This window comes from Xyrauchen texanus, chromosome 36 (assembly GCF_025860055.1).
Source record: "Xyrauchen texanus isolate HMW12.3.18 chromosome 36, RBS_HiC_50CHRs, whole genome shotgun sequence".
Classification (NCBI taxonomy): Eukaryota; Metazoa; Chordata; class Actinopteri; order Cypriniformes; family Catostomidae; genus Xyrauchen; species Xyrauchen texanus.
The window spans coordinates 18,003,957-18,024,111 of NC_068311.1; the positions used below are offsets into that span (position 1 = coordinate 18,003,957).

General features: G+C 36.0%; 1 protein-coding gene across 1 annotated transcript in view; it reads left to right on the forward strand.

Moving 5' to 3' along the window:
• The first annotated feature begins 2,238 nt into the window (after positions 1-2,238).
• LOC127629742 (cell surface glycoprotein MUC18-like) overlaps positions 2,239-20,155 on the forward strand; it is a 61,729-nt gene continuing 43,812 nt past the window's right edge. The window contains exon 1 of the mRNA XM_052106958.1: positions 2,239-2,404. Coding sequence (XP_051962918.1) covers positions 2,347-2,404 — 58 coding nt within the window. The 5' untranslated portion in view covers positions 2,239-2,346. The remainder of the gene's footprint in view (positions 2,405-20,155) is intronic.

The following is a 20,155-nucleotide window of genomic DNA, read 5'->3' on the forward strand; positions in this document are numbered from 1 at the left end:
CACACAGCATGCTCTGAATTTAGTGGACAACATGTTGAAAATACACTATAAACCCATTTATCAACATAATCTTTTTACAGTAAAGGCTTTTATGACTCAACATAAATTATTGAACTGAAACACTCACTCATTGACTTAAAAAATATGTCTTGATGCAAGTTACCACACAGTAACAGGCATGCAATACTTTCCTTATGTAAACTAGATTTCATGATGGTTTAGTGTATAATACATTTCAATTACCCACTCTCGATAAACATCTGATTATTTATATCCATCATCCCAGGAAAAATGTAATGTAGTAATCCAGAAATCACTTTGTTTTCTGTAGTCACACAGTACAAACAGTACAGATGTGATGAAAACTCAAAGCGTGTCTCCCGATGACACACACACACCTCCCACAGTCTGCCACAGTCCCTATATGCCCCCAAAGTACCTACTACAGAGTAGGAGCTACAAATCCCCCTAAAATGGTTCTGAGGAACTATAGTTTCTTAGGTGTTAAAGCGAAGAAAAGTTCTAGTCCCAGGGAAAAGTACCTAAAACAGGCTTTAGTACTGCCAGTGGGAAAGGACCTTAAGTTTTAAGTTTCAAAAATATCAGAGATTGTGAAATTTGTATGAAAAGGCACATTTTGTTCAGATCAAATGGAGTAAAAAATATTTTGATATTAGTGACTAGGGATGGGCGGATCGATCCTAAAGGATCGATACTTCCAATACTGATGTTGTATCAAAAATATCGATCCTTACAAAAATATTGATTGTAAAAAAAAAAAAAAAAAATTAACTAAAGATATTATTATTTGGTTAACATGAACATGAACTATAATAATAAGCTTCAAAGTGAAATAAAAAGGATTAGGCTATATTAGCAAATACTTGTGCAGGATGGGAACTTTTTCTTCTTCCACTCATCTTAACATGAATACTGAAAGACACAAGCAGACAAGCGCTTGCACCGTCACAAGGCTCGTTGAAACAAGAGGGATCAGTACCTCGTTGAGGTAATGATAGAAAATCAGAGGAACAGCTTCTGTAGTAAATTCTCACTAAAATAGCAACATATCTAAAGGTGACATTTCTTATAATTGTGTGGAGTTTTTGATAATAAGTAATTAATAAAAATTGTTAACCATGGGTTTACTACTGAAATGATTTAGTAGTAACCAGGTTAAACTATAGTTCCATAAGGAAGACTTGCAGATTTCGGTAAAGTTTTAGATGACATTTATTTGATGAATATAAAACAGGAATGTAATGTCTCTCTTTGGCTTAAGCCCCGTCTGACAGTCTGAAGATGTTGTACTCGGAACCATCAGATCCTGCCGGAGATAGGAGGCAGGGGTGAGGAGCCTACCCCGTGCTGGACGGGACTCAACAGGTGGTGGTGGTGGGGTGGTGGAGGTTGCCGTGTTAGCACACTGAAACGGCAATGTGACAGATTGTGAGCAGACTTATAAAGCAATGACTTACATGTGATTGGCTAGGAGTTACCAAGCTAATGGTGCGATGATGTACAGCTGCTAGTCTTCCAACTAGAAAAATGCTGCACTTACATTTACTGTAGTGAAACCATGGTACATTTTTGTAAGGATAAACTAAACAGAAATAAAAAAAATGCTCTGTTTAGGCTCACAAATGAAAGTAATAATAATAATAATAATAATGAAGAATTATAAATAAAAATTATATTTAAAATTACCCATTTTATCCAAAAAAAAAAGTAGCCTATCGGTGTTGGTATCTGTATTGATGATATTGGACTTGAAATTATTGGTATCAGATTGAACAGAAAATAAGTGGTAGCCTATCACCCATCCGTATTAGTGACTTTAGTGTAGAGAAAAAAAGAACCCCTTGACAAATATGATTACATTTTTTTTTTTAATTAATGATTAAGTTGTGTACACTCATATGTGTTTTTAAGGTGCAATGAAAAGTATTTTAATACCTTTAACTTGATGGTATCACCACTTGACATTTTTAAAGTCGTCAAATCTTTTTTGTGGTAAATAAAAAAAGCTTTTAGGAAAGTATGTATTATAATACGTTTTAAAGTAGATTTTCAAAAGATTTCTCATTTATACCTCCTCGGACAACTCTATTTGACAATGACCCATATATAAGAAGTTCGTAGCCTATTGCTTTTATATTTCATATGCTTAACTCTTCAAAGTGCGGTATGTAGGGTGCAGCCCACTTGGTCCCTCCTACTAATCTCTTCTCACTTTCCGTGCGGTCTATGCAAACATCTGCCCTCTCTGGCGATCAATAGGAGACTGTGTTGCTTTCCAGCGCTCACTCTCCTCACATCATACGGCAGCTCCGAGCGCAGGGAGACATGGCCCTCCGACATATCGCTCTGCTGATCGCAGGACTTCACGTCCTCATTTGCAAAAGTAAGTCAAAGGTTTCATTGAGCATGAGGGAAAGTTTATGCATCGGTCTTGTAAGAAATAGTTTCACGTGGGTTGTGTCATTGATTCCTGGGTAATTCTACATAAAGTGCAATTCAGGGTTGGATAAGTTTGATTTTTTTTTATAATTTATTTTTACCTTTGTATTGCACTGTATCTGTAATTTATAAATTCACTATAGGTACACTGAAATCTTTTAATTAATTTTCACAAATATCCCTAATTTTAGACAGCATCCCTATTTTTGTCAATACTGAAACATAACAACAACAAAAAATTAAATAAAAAAACTGTTATAAATAGCAAACAACTAAGTATTCTTCATTTTTGTTGATTCAACATAAAATAATACATTTTAGTAAATCTTTTGGTGCCTATACTAATTTTGTATTTTCTATCAGTTCCCTATTATACTTTAATTTATGCAACTACTGTAAAAATCAATCACTTTTTTCTTTGCTAAATATAAAATATTGAAGATACCATGTTGATATTCATAGAATACATGTCCTGGACATCCTGGTAACATTTAAAAAATAAACCATATAACATTGGCTGTGACCTTGATGTTCTGGTAGTGACTTTATTTTCATGGAACACCCTTTACCTATTTGTTTTACACATCAAGTCACTCAATGACACTTTTAGCAAGTATGTTCAGGTTTCAGGTATGTTGTGGTCTGGTGTACGTTCACCTTCAATTGACGTACAAGGTGGAGTTGTTTCTATTCTGAACAACTATTTCTGCTCATTACAATTGTACAGAGACGTTATCTGAGTTACTGTAGCCTTTCTGTCAGCTCGAAACAGTCTGGCCATTCTCTGTTGACCTCTCTCATCAACAAGGTGTCTCCGTCCGCAGAACTGCCGCTCCCTGGATGTTTTTTGTTTTGTTTTTGCACCATTCTGAGTAAACTTGGTCAAACTTGGCCATGGTCAAAATCAATGAGATCACATTTTTTTCCCCATTCTGATTGTTGATATGAACATTAACTGATGCTCCCGACCCATATCTGCATGGTTTTATGCACTGCACTGCTGCCACACGATAGAATGATTAGATAATCATACATACACAAATAAGTAGGTGTACAGGTGTACCTATTAAAGTGCTCGGTGAGTGTATATATTATATGTATAAATTATGCCCCCCCAGTCAACAACTTTGGGGGCGTGTTGAAACGGGTTTCGCCCAGAGCGCCAAACAAGCTAGAAGTGTGTGGTTTAAGAACATGCTTATGCAATTGCACCGAGGACAATCTATGTTGCGTTTGTGTTAACAGTTTAATTATTAAATGATTGTTATATAAATTATTTAGTAAACAAATTATTTAGTTTAAAATCACACCAAAGAAGGATATCTACTAATTGTTCAGTGATTTTAAGCACACAAGATGTTAAGGTTTGTTAATAAGTGTCTTAAAGCCTAATGTTTGTTGAAATCTGGTTGAATCCTTTAAAGATCCAACCAGATTTCAACAAACATTACCAAAATATGCAAGATTAACTAGGCTGAAATAAAAGTAATAAAACAATTCTGCTTGCAAATAGCTGGTTAAGAGACCCAAGCATTGGTATTGATGATAGCCTATATTTTCAAAACAGTTGGAAAACAGTGACAGGTCTGTGTCATCCTCTTTATCGACCACAGGACTGTGGTTAGATGATGTTAGTGCGTTTAAGAATGTTTACAAGATGATCTTCTTTGTAATTATTCACTGGATCATAACTTGCAGAATCATTTTGTTAATTGCTTTGAAATTGCGTAGGAGTACAACTTTAGCACACTTTTTTGTATAGTTGAAAGAGGATGGACTGAGAAGAAACTGCATCCTCACAAATGGCATTTTCTTTGTTTCAAAGCATCTGTTGGCCTTAGTATGAGTTCATTACCCAACATTGTTTCCATTCACCTTTTTATCTCCCCATCTGTGCCGAACTTCCTCACTCTTTCTTCAGTTTTCCTTATTCTTTAGCGTAATCCCCTCTTCCGTTGACCACCATTCATGCTTTTCCTTATTGTACTGACCTCCTGTTTTAACATCCTACTTCCTTTCCTGCACACCTTTGGAATTCTGACCTAATCTCCAGTTTAGCTCACATCCTTCTGACATCTCATTAATGTTGCATATTTATATAGACACAGTTTATTCAGGATTGAGCCAGATAAAAAAAACTTCTGTGGTCATATCTGACTAGAGGCTTTAATTGACCACTTTTCCACTTGATCTTCCTTTACTGGAGAAACAATTGGCAACAATATAGATAAGAAGTTTACTTTGCGGATTTTGTCTGTTTCTGTGAATCAGATTTTTATCTGTGTACCATTATCCAGAACTGTCTCTAACTTGTGGCCAGTTATTCTAAATGCACAGCTCTTACTGCATTTAAACTGTGACTAGGCCATCATAACCTGATATTGATTGCTGTCTAGGAAATCCAGCCCATAGTTCAGACTGATCTCAATTAAATCGGTGACTGGAGGTTGAATATTTTTTCTTTTAATATCTGTCTATGCTTTCTGAATTTTCAAACTGCCCCCTAGTGGCCGAAGCAGGAACTTCTTAGAAAAAAGGATTCAAATATTGATTTGTTTCTTACCCACACCTATCCTATGACTTCTGAAGATATGAATTGAACCACTGGTGTCATATGTATTACTTTTATGCTGCCTTAATGTGCTTTTTGAACCTTTAAAGTTCTAGCCACCATTCACTTTTTTTGGACTTACAGAGCTAAGATATTCTTATAAAAATATTTGTTTGTGTTCTGTAGTAGAAAGAAAGTCACACATCTGGGATGGCATGAGGGTGAGTAAATGATGAGAGAATTAAAATCTTTGGGTGAACTATCCCTTTAAAAAGCCCAGTGTAGGCAATTTTTGGTGCATTAGCTTTCTCCACACGTTGTTGGCTCTTATATGGAATTCGGTACATTGGGTCTGAATTTAAGGATATTTTTTTTTAAACTAGCACTGATTTTCCTGTGTAATCATGTTGCATATTTAGAACCATTTTAGAGTTACTATTCCATGTTGTTTAAATGTATCATTGAGCACATATAATAATGTATGAGAGATATAATGATGATATTTAGTTGTTGTCCAATAGGCAACAATAAAAGTTAATCTGATGAATCTTCTCTGTTCATATTGGAGCTTTTGTGATTGTATTTTGCTCACAGATTGTTAGTTCTTAGTCATAGTCACTACTTGTGTGAACTTTTTCAATAGTAGCCACATGTGGAGTAGAATTTCCTAATGATTTGCTAGTCTTTTGCAGCTGTCTTGTTTGAATGTGTCAAATACTTTGGCCTTGAAAATGGCTTGTGTGAAGTTAACTCAATGAATGAAGCTGCTGTGAGCAGAGCCGCTATTATGTGCATGACACAATATAGGATGCCTCCCTTTTTGAGTCATCAAGAGACTTATAACTCTCGGTTCCCAACATTTTAACTGATAAAGAAACAAAGTGCCTTTCTCGACACCATCTCATTAAGGGTTAAAGGGCGTTCTCTTTCTCTGGAATTGGACTCAAAGATGGTATGTCTTATAGATTGTTTATGCGATTGCGTTTGCATGGAGATCTTACAGAGGCCTGTGGTGCAACAGTAAAAGTCATTGTACCTAATGGTACAAATCAGATATAAGGAGGTGATGTACTCTATGCATGCTAGTGGAAGTGCTAGAAGTGCTGAGGTCTTAAAAAGTATCTGAAAGGAATTGCAAAAGTTCAAAAACTCATTAATTCTAAGTATGCTTTACATTCGAGGAGTATGTAACTGCTAGAATGTTTAAAACGGCGTTTATTCTCTCCATCTTGTTTATGCTAGATCTCAGCTCTCGTAAGATTGATACTGATGTAATTGTTGAAATTTTAGTTATTTAGTAATACTAGTGAGAAATAAATCATATAGTGTTGCACTTATTGTACAAGGTGTGGTGGTGGTGTAGTGGTCTAAGCACATAACTGGTAATCTGGTAATCAGAAGGATGCTGGTTCGAGCCCCACAGCCACCACCATTGTGTCCTTGAGCAAGGCACTTAACTCCAGGTTAAGTGCCTTGTAATAAGGGCTCTGTAAGTTGCTTTGGATAAAAGCGTCTGCCAAATGCATAAATGTAAATGTAAGGTCATTGAATCTTAATCTGATTTTTGTGGACTAAATTCTGAAACTGTCAAATGGTATGAAAGACATTTTTTAAAGCATACATGCCAAGTTCGTAGAAATTTGATATTTGTGTCCAGTTTGGTTTTATATATTTTTTTAAACATTGATAGCATTTTCTTAAAAAAAAAAAAAAAAAGATTTCATGAATTTAAAAATTTTATGTGGTTTAACCACCAAGTAAAATGTATTTAAATACTTTCCTTGTAATTTTAATGCATATGAGGGTACACAACTTAATAAAATAGTTTTCAAACATATTTTCAAGGCACAACAATATTTTTATTTTACATTTTATATTTATTTTTGAGCCAAGACTATAACATTTTCTCAGTATTACTCCATATCAACTGATGAAAATGTGTCTTTTCATAAAGATGTTAAAATATCTGATTATCTATTTTTTATTAAACTTAATTATTTTATTACTTTGATTTGGTATACAAAAGGTATTTTAAAACAAATAGTTTCACTGTTTATTTAGTTAAATACATAATAATACTACTCATGACATTTTTTATTTTAAGCCCCATAAAATATGTTCATGTCATAGAACAACACGTCATTGAACCATGTATATTATATACAATGTAAAAGATATTTTCTTTCTGTTTTAAAAATGATACTCAGTTCCAAAACAAATATTTACAACTTATTCAAATATGATTTATATCTTTGGCGTGGTCCAAACATCATTTTGTAACTCCTTTTCAAGGCATCAAATGTAATTTGCATGTCCCAAACAGAACATTCACTTTGATGGGTGCTTAAACATCACAATTTTTTGAAGCGTACAGTGAAGTCACAAACTTCTGGAAGTCAGACCATGAAACAGCCCAGTACAATAAGAAACACATAGGAATTACAACTTCAGATTTGAACACACTCCCTGTCTTTGAGCTTTTTGTGTATGGATGCCTGGCTTAAAACTCAAGAACTCACTTGCCGGGGGCCTGGGTAGCACAGCGATTAAAGACGCTGACTACCACCCCTGGAGTAGCGAGTTCGAATCCAGGACATGCTGAGTGACTCCAGCCAGGTCTCCTAAGCAACCAAATTGGCCCGGTTGCTAGGGAGGGTAGAGTCACATGGGTTAACCTCCTCGTGGTTGCTATAATGTGGTTTGCTCTTGGTGGGGCGTGTGGTGAGTTTTGCGTGGATGCCACCGCAAAGAATAGCGTGAAGCCTCCACACATGCTACATCTCCGCGGTAATGCGCTCAACAAGCCACGTGATTAGATGTGCTGATTGAGGTCTCAGACACTGAGGCAACTGAGATTCGTCCTCCACTATGAGCACTTAGAGCGCGTTGGGAATTGGGCATTCCTAATTGGGGAGAAAAGGGGAGAAAAAAAAGAACTCACTTGCCATTTTCAGTCGACCCTTGTGCGGTGACCAATAAAAAGGATGTTTCAGAGAGGTTGAAGAAGCAAAGGCATACATTTCATTCTGCTTCTTGTTTGTACAGTGCATGGTACAATACATTGAATCTGCACTGCAGTGTTTGTTGTTGATGAGAGGCACTCTGAGTCTGAGCACAGATTTATTTAGTGATATATAGCAGCTGACCCTCCATTAGAGTGCAATCGCTGTGCACAACCGCGAACCATTTCCTCTTTATACTGCTCTCTGTCTTAGATCTAGAGGTTCTCCAATGTGGCCTCTTGCTACTCCGTTTCCAGGAATAATTTGTATGCTTATTGCTAGAAAATGTATTGCTTTTCCGTTTTATCCATATCCAGCCTCTGAATATCTGTCCCAGAAGAAAAAACCTGCTCCTGCGTATGACATTCAGTGGCTATCAGTGCAGTATAAATATGTGTCTGGATAATGCAATATTGTTAAGATTAGGCGGATACAATCCAGATATCTGCTCTAACGGAAGATGACCTGCACTCTTATTAAATATTTTTGTATAAACTGAATTGTTTTCAGGAAAATGTGTTATCACGTTGACAAAGTTTGTTTCAATTTTGATGTGGAGACACATTGATTAAAAAGATTAATATAAATTTTTCCTATTATATATACAGTATATATATATATCTATATCTATCTATATATATAAATATATATACTGTATATATATATATATATATATATGGAAGACAAAACCTGCAAAAATAATAAATAAATAAATAAATAAAGGAATAAATGTCTTGATAAAACAAATATAATTCATTTTTAATGAAAGTTATTCCTGAATTTATTTTTGTAGATTTTTTTTTCCTTTATTTATTATTTTCTCTTTTTATTTTTATTTTTTAAAACTTTTTTTATTCTTTAATTTTATTATTATTATTATTATTATTATTATTATTATTATTTCTTTATGCATTCATTTATTTTTATAATATATTTATTTATTCCCACCTGTATTTATTTCCATATTTAAATATTCTTATATATATTAATATTTGTATATTTATTCTTACATTTCAGTCTCTTGTATGATAATTATGTGTGCGGGTCCTGCTTACCATTGGTTTATCTTAGATTGAAGCATGTGCTCGATTACTCTTGACTTGTTTTGATGTGACCTTAGGTCATAGACATATCGGGTAAAAATATATGTATATATATATATATATATATATACATACATACATATACAGGGTTGGGGAGTAACAGAATATATATAATGGGAATACGTATGTAAAATACTAAATATAAGTAACTGTATTCCACTACAGTTACAATTTAAATAATTGGAAATTAGAATAGAGTTACATAGAATACAGTCAAAAAGCAGACAGAGAAGTAAGTTTGAAGTAAGTTTGGAGCAGAAGAAATAGAAATAAACCTTGTGTAAATTGTCAGCTTTATGCTAAGCTAAAATGCTATTTGTTGCCATTTTACATGCACATGTTACCAGGCATGATATACATTTTTTTTATCTGAGTAACCGCGCCACCACGAGGACCTACTAAGTAGTGGGAATTCAGCATTCCAAATTGCGTTTGGAAAGAGGATAAAAATTAAAAATTAAAAAAAAAAAAATTCTAGGAAGACTTGTGATATTAGGGCAAAAATCATATTCTTAATAATAATTTTTGTAATGTTTTCCTGTAAGAAAATATCTATAAATCCTTAAAACAAGATCAATTTGATTTATCTTGTTTTAGAAACAACACTGCATAAGATATTTAGGCTTTTTAGAGAATGTATTTTTAACATGTGAATTTTGTCTTACTGTACTGAAAGAGTTTTTATAGTCAAAACAAGTGAAAAAATCAACCAGTGCTGAAGAAGTAATTCAAAGTATGTAGAATATGTTGCTGACCTTGAGAAATCTAATGGAATACATTACAAATTACATTTTACAGCATGTATTCTGTAATCTGTAGTGGAATACATTTAAAAAGTAACCCTCCCAACCCTGTAGCAATCTGCTCACTCTGTACACAATTGTACAGAGTGGTTATCTGAGTTACCATAGCCTTTCTGTCAGTTTGAAGAAGTCTGGCAGTTCTCCATAGACCTCTCTCATCAACAAGGTGTTTCTGTCCACAGAACTGGATGTTTTTTGTTTTTGGCTTCATTCTGAGTATCAGCAGTTACAGAAATACTCAAACCAGCCCATCTGGCACCAACAATCATGCCATGGTTGAAATCACTGGGATCAAATGTTTTCTTTACTCTGATGGTTGATGTGAGCATTAACTGAAACCCCTGACTCTGCATGATTTTATGCAGTGCACTGCTGCCACACAATAGACTGATTAGATAATCACAATAATAAAGTGGTCGGTGAGTGTTTACTATATATACAGGTATATATATATATATATATATATATATATATATATATATATATATATATATATATATATATATAACCACTCTGTACAATTGTGTACAGAGTGAGCAGATTGCTACAGGGTTGGGAGGGTTATATATATATAATCTTTATATTCACTTTTTCTGTATTGGTTTAGTTGGTAGCTGATATGAGCTCTGTGTGGAAGGCTTTACAGAATTGAAAATTATTATTAGCTGTAATTCTAAGCTAGTCAGAACGCCAAGTGAAAGAAGCCACATTAGTTTAGAGAAAAAAGTCTGTATTTGTATCTCAGTTAATTCAGCTGTTAAACTTTTCTAACACATGCAAATATGACAGTCTGTTTGGAAATAACTGCCAGATGTCTGTTTGGAGGTTGGCCCATGCAGGGCTGTGTGTTCTATATTTATATTCAGTTCCCATTCACTGCATAGACTCATGCACAATGATATTTTGCATGTGCTTTTTATGCTTTATAAAGCAATTCATTGTATACCTCTTAGATATTTCATATGCAATCCATTTCATCATTCCATTGACTCTGAATTAGAATTATACAAGGATGCTGTGTTTGTAGACATACTTTTTGTTAGCCCTCTATATTATGTACTCTTTAAATTGCTGCTACATATTGTAGTCCAGCTTCTCTTTAGCTTAAGTTGTTTGATGTCACCAAAATGGACTTGGAATTTCTGGAAATGTTCCCATACTGCTTTCACTCATACTATACTGTTAGTGGGGTCCAGAGAACAGCTGCACACACCTGGTTCTCAAACAATCACAGAAGGCACTCAAGTTCAGGTTTCAGATAGCAAGTAGGCCTACACTCCACCCTCACAACACCTGCTGTGTTAGAGCAATGAGCCATATAAATGCATTAATTCACTGTCTCAGTAAATGAATCAAGCCTATATGTTTGTTTGATTCAGTAATTCTTCTGTCTGATACAAATACAGAGTCTGTCTGTAAATGGTTTTGATACTGGTCTCAGACATCAACAGTTTCCTTTTATGACCAGCATAACATGGCATACTTAGCGAGTTACTTTTGTCTGTTTGAAAAGTCATCGTTTGGGAATGTGGTTGTAAGTTTATGAGGGAAGAATGGTCAACCTCATCATTCTTTACCACACTGTATGAAACCATATCTAAATCATGCTGTGATGGATAGCATGACCTAAGACGTAATAGAGATTGTCAGTCATTGTGCCCGGTTTGCTTAGATAAGGCTCATAGACTCATTTACCTCACAAGTAGGGTGACCATATTCTGGTTTTCCAAAAAGAGGATACCTTTTTTTTCTCAGGGGGGATTGGGGTGGGGTGGAATACTAGGGTTCAAAACAGTGTTACTATGAATGCAAACTTTAATACAGTGAAAAAGACACTCTATTAGCATAACATAAATATATACAAATAAATAAATACACATTTCCAACATTCTTTTGTATGTCCATTGTTTTGTGTCAGTTGCTATTAAATGTGCAAGTGATTTAGAAGCACACATTAGCGCTGCGAAGCATAAAGGGTCAGCAAAAGGTGAAAGTTCATCAGGTAAATTAAAGGACTACTTTTTGCGACCAGGTAACATTGTTATCACATTGCTTCTTTTCCATGGCCAAAATAATAGTAATAGTAAATGAAGATACACATAATGTTAACTAATATAACTTTTGATTTAAAAAAGTATATGTAGAAATTTACATTTACATTAATAAATGTAGTAAATGTAATGTTCATTGTTAGTTCATGTTAACTAGTGTTGTTAACTAATATTAACAAATGGAACCTTATTTTAAAGTGTTTCCTATTTTTTTTATTCTATATTTTCTTTTATAAACATTGTGTCCCTTTTCATCATTTGCAATTCTTTGCAAACATTATAGTGAATGATGTTGAATAATTAATTTATAGATATACTGTCTCAGTTCTGTTCCACACACACAAACTTTAAATTATTGATAATGTGTATGACGACAGGTGGAAGACAGGCACCTTCTATAACTTAACCTATAACCATCTCTGAAACATCACAATAACCCTCAACTTCAGTCAAACACATACACCAACTTGAGAGTGAATGAGAGGAGGCAGCAAGATCTGAAGCCTGAAGTCACTCCAAAATGCAAATTATGTCACAGTTTACTCACCCTCATGTTGTTCCAAACCTGTATTTCTTTCTGTTTTCCGTGAAACACAAGAGGAAATGTATTTATTTGTATTTATTTTTTTCTTCTCCCCTTTTTCTCCACAATTTGGAATTCCCAATGCGCTCTAAGTCCTCATGGTGGCGTAGTGACTCGCCCCAATCTGGGTGGCTGAGGACGAATCTCAGAGAACCACATAATAGTGACCAGAAGGAGGTTAACCCAATGTGACACTACCCACCCTAGCAACTGGCTAATTGGTTGCTTAGGAAGCCTGACATAGCTGAGCTACCCAGGCCCCACAAGAGGAAAAATGTTAAAGAATATACTGCCCACTATTTTCCATATAATGAAAGTAAAAGGGGACCCAAGCCATCAAGCTGCAAAAAGACAAAACAAAGTACTGTACCACAAAAGCAGTTCATGCAACTCATGCGCTAAGTTACACAATAGCTTTGTGTGAAGAACTGACTGTAATTTATGTTATTTTCTGAAAATGTTGCATTTTTATGATTTGTCATGTCAAACACAAACCTATTGTGCCTTCAGAAGACTTGGAATATTTACATTTATGCATTTGGCAGACGCTTTTATCCAAAGCGACTTACAGTGCACTTATTACAGGGACAATCCCCCTGGAGCAACCTGGAGTAAAGTGCCTTGCTCAAGGGCCCAACAGTGGCATCTTGGTGGTGCTGGGGCTTGAACCCCCGACCTTCTCGTCAGTAACCCTGAGTCTCAACCACTGAGCCACCACTGCCCCATATAGCACATTAATATAGCACATTAATTGTATGAACTACTTTTTGCATACAATATGGTGCTTTATTGACATTTTGAGTTTGACAGCAAGAGACCCCATTCACTTTCTTTATATAGAAAAGAATGGCCAGTACATTCTTCAACATTTCGTTTTGTGTTCCATGGAAGAAATAAATAATGTAAGAGGGGTTTTGAAAGATATGATGACAGAATTTCCATTTCTGTCAGAATTCAATCCAACAATCATGGCTATTTGAATTCATCCACCTGAACATTTGCTTCAGTTTGGAGATGCAAGATGCATAGTGGTTAGAGGCAACAGTATTGTGGTCTGAAGCCAGAACTCTTCAATTTACAAAAGTCATTTGGACCCACAGGCTTGCCCGTAGGGAAGTCAGTAGGCCTGAATGCAGCTCTTGTTCTGGAGGTCTGGAGGCTGGATAGAGCCCTCAGAGGAACTGCTCTGTGCTCAGTTCTGGCCCTGTGCCACAGTCTAACTGCTTCTAGCATTCTGCAAACCCCAGCCTGCTTCATTGCAAAAAAAAACTAATCTTGCTGCTAAAGTACATTATAAATGTATACAGATGATGTAGTATGGTCCATAACACATAAAGGACCTGAATGCTTATGTGCTGTGAGACAAATCAGTTCACAAGTGTTTTTGTTAGACTTACTCCAGTGGTATGTTTTTGGGACACAACAAGTCTATTGAATTTGATATGACATGAGGGTGGATGGTAGTAATTTTCAATTGAAATCAATAATCAATCATTAAAAAATCAACATATTTTTTTTTTATTTGAAGTAGCATTTAAAATTCACTTGGTTCAAAAATGATGGGGTGCTTACGGTAGTTTGTATGGGCATGAATAACATGGCACTTTTGAATTCAGCAGGTCACAGTCCATTTGATTCTTCATATTACACAGCAGCTTGTCACGATTTATGGATGTGTTGCTATGTGGTGTTAATGGATCCTTTCACATCAATAATGTTTGCAGTCGTGTGATGGAATCAAACCCTTCACACCCCTTAGTTTGGTGGTTTGACACTTTGGGGTGTCATAGTAATAAAATGCATACAGCCAAGGCACGATACGCCAAATTACAGTTTACAATGAGCTGTCTTGAGTTTGTTCACTTTGACTTAATTCAGAATATTTTATAGGCGATTAATATTTTCAATTACATGTACATTTAAAAAAACAGACATTTCATGCACATGATGCATTAAATCAGTTTGTAAGCGTACTGATTCTTTTATGTTTTAAAGTCTTACTTTCTAGAATTTTGCTAATTTCTCATGCCATTGTTGACTCGCTGGGAGCATGAGCCAGATTTTATCAGCCTTGGTTTAATGCAAACTGCTTAGAGGCAGTTAAGCAAACTGGCATAGTGATTGGCCTTTTTTTTGTGGTCTTCAGAATCTATTTAGCAATTATGTGGTCTTAAAACAGAGCTTTGTGCAGGAGAACTGGATGGAAATTATGATTTGAAAGTTCAATTACAATAAATACAATGCAATGGATCCAACATTATGAGTGTTCTCAAACTGCATGATACTACTGAGCAAAAAAAAACCAAAAACATTGAAATCTAAGAGATAAAAAAACAAAAACATGCGTAATGCCTTTGAACATTACTTTCTTATTATATAGATTTCTGGAATCCTTGATATTGAATACTTTAGATTTTAGATTGGCCAATTGCTGCATTCAGTGGACACATATTTTTGTATAATGACAGTCAAACTGTATAATTGACAATTGTCCCAGGCAACAATTTCTTACTGCAGTTGTCTTTTATTTATTTCATATAACTCAGTGGTCTCTTCTCACAAACCGCTTCCGGGTGATACAAGACCACTCTGTTGTTGAGGTCCTGATAACCTTGTTTGTCTTACAATATAAACTGTCTGGGTACAATATCCCTTAAAGGGATAGTTCACCAAAAAATGAAAATTCTCTCAACGTTTACTCTCTTTCATGACATTTCAGATGTCTCAGATGACAACAAAGATCTTTAGAAAAATATCTCCGCTCTTTAGGTCCATACAATGCAAGTGAAAGGTGGCAGAAATTTGAAGGTCCAAAAAGCATATGGAGGTAACATTATAGTAGTCAATAAGACTCCAGTGGCTTAATCCATATCTTCAGAAGCAATATGATATGTGTGGGTGAGAAACTGGTCAATATTTAAATACTTTTTACTGCAAATCTCCACTTTCACTTCCACATTCACATTATCTGTGCATATCGCCACCTACTGGGTAGGGAGGAGAATTCATATTATAAGCACTTAAATATTTATCTGTTTCTTACCCACACCTATCATATCACTTCTGAAGACATTGATTAAACCACTGTAGTCTTATGGATTACTTTAATTCTGTCTATGTATGCATTTTGGAGCTCCAAAGTTCTGGCCACCATTCACTTGCATTGTTTGGACCTACAGAGCTGAGCTATTTAAAAAATCTTTGTGTTTATTTGAAGAAAGAAAGGCATACACATCTGGGATGTCATGAGGATGAGTAAATGATGAGATAACTATCCCTTTAAATATTTTATAATATATTGTAGGACTTCATATAAAGTATGTAGTAATTGTCTATAAAATGCAGTCAATAAAGGATCTAGTAATTGCATGTAAACATTGCTTTTTCTTACACTGCAGAGCAGCATGCTGTCTGTGAAGACAGAAAGCCCATTATGAGCCAAACTTTTTGAGTTTTCCTCATGTCACATGATGTTTGCTCTTTGAAGCCCATCTAAGTTATGTACTAATGACTATATCTGCTGAAAGAGTACATGCCATGAATATGTGTTACATTTTTTCTCCTCTGTTCCATTCCGTGATCAAAGCAGTTTCTTAATCTAATAAACTATTTACCATTGTCAAAACACTCAAATAAACAGAGTTTGTTTCAGACAATGTTTTTAAAGCACCACAGATCCACAGTTTTTACACTCTTCAGGGAAATGACCATACGAATGGCTCACTTATAGTCGTCTCTGAACAAACTGTGATTAGTATTTTAAAGGGGATGTGTGTTATTTTGAAATACTTTCTCTAATCCCAACAATATATGCAGGACATGAAAGAAAGCTCATAAACTTTAAGAGCATGGCCACAAGCCTCTTCAGCTGATCTGATTTTGGAAACAGGAGCATGGCTGTCTCTGACAGCAGCCATGGATGACAAAATTGTTTCAGTAAACATATATGCGGCCTGTTTTGCAGCAAGGTACAGTTCTACAAATGTCTTGTAGAAACGGCTAGATCTTTTCTATTTATATCTTTTTATATATATATATATATATATATATATATATATATATATATATATATATATATATATATATATATATATAAAAATGCTAAGCATCTTACAGATTCTTCAAGGGGTGTGTAAACTTATGAGCACAACTGTGCTATGTCTTGTTATTATAATGAGCAATACTGTTTTGCCTTTTACTTATATAGTCATTCAGAACACCATCTGTTTTACTGTAGGTGTAGATGGTGTAATTTATTGGTCTAATTGTTCAGTTTATGTAATTGCTTAAGACATCCTGTAGGATAGGTCATCTCTGTTGTCTTAAGCATAGTTTGATTTACGATGTTCCGAACCTCTTAACCTTTGCTGTATAGTTATATAGACCCCTCCGTGTTCTCAGTGTAGAATTCATGACTTGAGAAATAGTTTTGGTATTGTGGATACAAGGCTTCTCCTGCACATATCCTGATCTGGTGAAGGCATGCCTAATCTCTGTCGGATGGTGCCTCCTTTCCCACTTGCAAGTGAAATGGACACTTGTGAGGTTAGTGGCTGATGACAGAGCTTGAATTGTGGAGTATCTGTCTTGCGGGACAGAGGGGGCTCCATAATGGTCATCTTATCCCAGCCATCATGTTGGGCAGAGATGCCAGGCATTCCTTAGAAAACTCTTTCACTGCTTCTCTGCTCCCCCAACCAGACTGTCTTGTGTGTCCTCCACACAGTCTTTCGTTCTGGACCTTTGCCATATGATTAACTCTTCCTCAGTGTTACAAACCATCACAAATCCCTCTAAAGGGTTGTAGCGTTAGACATTTCTGCAGCAGTCTTTCGCGTCTCACAGTTACCAAAATGATTAACTTATTCACGGGAGAAAAATCAGATAGACCACCGTCTCTTTAGTCTGGGAACTCATCACAACAGATTTTGTTTATTTTTGCGCATGCTCATAACATATACAGTGCACGCAGGTACGCACGTTTTTAATAACTTTACTGCGTAGACTATTTAACATGACTTTGCCACTTATACTGTGAATTATGCTTAACACTCCCACTCAAAGACATGTTTATAGCTTTCTATAGTGGCAAAAAAAAAAACCGAAACAAACAAACAAACAAAAAAAATAACCCCCTTTTTTTTAATCTGCCAGTTCACATTATTCTCCAAACAAATACCCCTTGAAGTTCTCAAACTTAGCCTTTGTCACTGGCTTGGTAAGGACATCAGCTAACATGTTTGCAGTAGGGCAGTATTCTATTATTTTACCTTCTGTGTGTGCAGATCGTACAAAGTGATATTTTATATCTACGTGTTTACTTCTCTGTCTGCATACTGGGTTCTTAGACAAAGCTATCGCCCCCTGGTTGTCCTCAAATATCTTGACTGGTACATGCTGGTTATTACTATCAATTCCTTTAAGTAGTTGTACAAGATACATACGCTCTTGAGTAGTGGCAGCTAGTGCCATATACTCGGCTTCACAGGTGGACAATGCCACCGTTGGCTGTTTCCTACTCTTCCACGATATGACTGGACCATTCTCAGTTAAGCTGAAACAATATCCAGTTGTGCTCCTCCTATCATTTTTATCGGCTGCCCAATCAGCATCACTGTATCCCTCAAGCTGTAGGTTTTCCTCACATTCCTGGTAGTGTAGTTCGTGATCTATAGTACCCTTTAAGTACCTCAATAGGTGTTTTGCTGTAGCCCAATGCTGTTGCTTTGGTTCTGCTAGGTGTTGTGATAATTTACTAACAACCCAGCTCAGGTCAGGTCGAGTACATGTCATAATGTATATCAAGCTACCTACTATCTCTCTATATCCTGTTGAGTCAATAACTTCACCCTCACTGTCAAAGTTTAACTTTTGCTCACATGGGGTGGATCTCGGATTGCATTCGGACATTCCAAATTTTGCTAACATCTTCTCTATGTGTCTCTTTTGAGTCATTTTGATCTCTCCCTCACTCTGTATAAAATCAATACCCAGGAAGTGTTTAAGTGGACCCATATCTTTCATCTTAAACCTTCTCTTCAACATTTCTTTTACGTCACTGAGTAAGGTGTTGTTACTCGCTGCTATGATTAAGTCATCTACCCATACTAACAAAATCACTTTCTCGTTCTCAGATTTCCTGCTGTAGACACAATGATCAGCATCATTTTGTACAAAACCATTCTCTGTAAGGTGATCATGCAGTAACATGTTCCAGTTACGTCAGGACTGTTTTAAGCCATATAATGACTTATTGAGTTTACACACTAAGTGTTCTCCTGTTTTTGATTTGATCTCAAAACCTTCCGGTTGCTCCATATATACCTCACAGTCCATCGGAGCATGGAGGTAAGCAGTCTTTACATCCATTTGATGTAGGGTAAGATCCTCCTGTATAGCCACCTGCATTAATGCTCGGACAGAGGTCATGTTGGCTGTCGGTGAAAAGGTCTCTTTATAGTCAATCCCTTCCACTTGACCATATCCCTTTGCAACATATCTGGCTTTACAAGTCTCAGATCCATCTGGGCTCTCTTTCACTGTATATACCCAGCGACCTCCCACTGCTTGTTTGCCTCTTGGCAGTGGCGTCAGAGTGAAAGTCTCATTATCTGTCAAAGAGTTCATCTCCTCCATCATCGCATCAGTCCACATTTTTGACTTTTTAGAGTCCATAGCATCTCTAAATGTTTTAGGTGCATCATAAGCCACTCTGTAGAAATAATCTACATTTTCACTTTCATCATTATTACACTTAGCTTTACACTGGTACTCATTAAGGTATTCTGGAGCTTTTCTCTGTCTTGTAGGATACCTTCTTTCTCCCTGTTCACTCTGAGAACTATCAGTCTGGGCCGGACCTTCCTCAGTACTGGGCTTTTTACTGTCCTTAGGCTGTCCCTGACCTTGGTTGACTATCTTTGGTGATGTATCTCCATAACTCTCAATGTCGTCCCCCATGTCGCAATCTGTCTGAGTCTGGCTATCTGCGCTACATTTGGTGATGAATTTTACCAGCCTATGTTTTAGGATTTTTCCTGTCTCAGGATAATACAAATGATATGCTGGACTATATTTATCATAGCCTACAAAGATCCCCTTTTCACATCTAGAATCTAGCTTCTTCTTATCCTGCTTATATACGTAGCATTCAGAGCCAAATACCTTCATGTTTGATAGGTTAGGTGTTTTTCCTGTGAAAACACGGAAAGGTGTCTGCTCTAGCCGCCTACTGTAACACCGGTTGCGGATTTGAGCTGCTGTCTGTACAGCATATGTCCATAATTGCTTTGGGAGGTTACTCTCCAATAGCATGCATCGTGACATCTCAAATAAGGTTCTCCAACCTCTTTCGGCAGTTCTGTTCTGATGGGGTGAGTAGGGTGCACTGGTCTCGTGCCTTATCCCGTTACTCCTAATTAGGGACTGGAATTCCTGCCCGGTAAATTCTGTACCGTTATCAGATCTTATACACTTTATCTTTCCATATGGAGCTACGTCAGCTATAAATTTTTCTGTAGCTTTTGTCGTGTCACTCTTTACTTTGATAAAGTATGAAAAAATCATCCCACTGTAATCATCAGTAAATGCTATTGCATACCT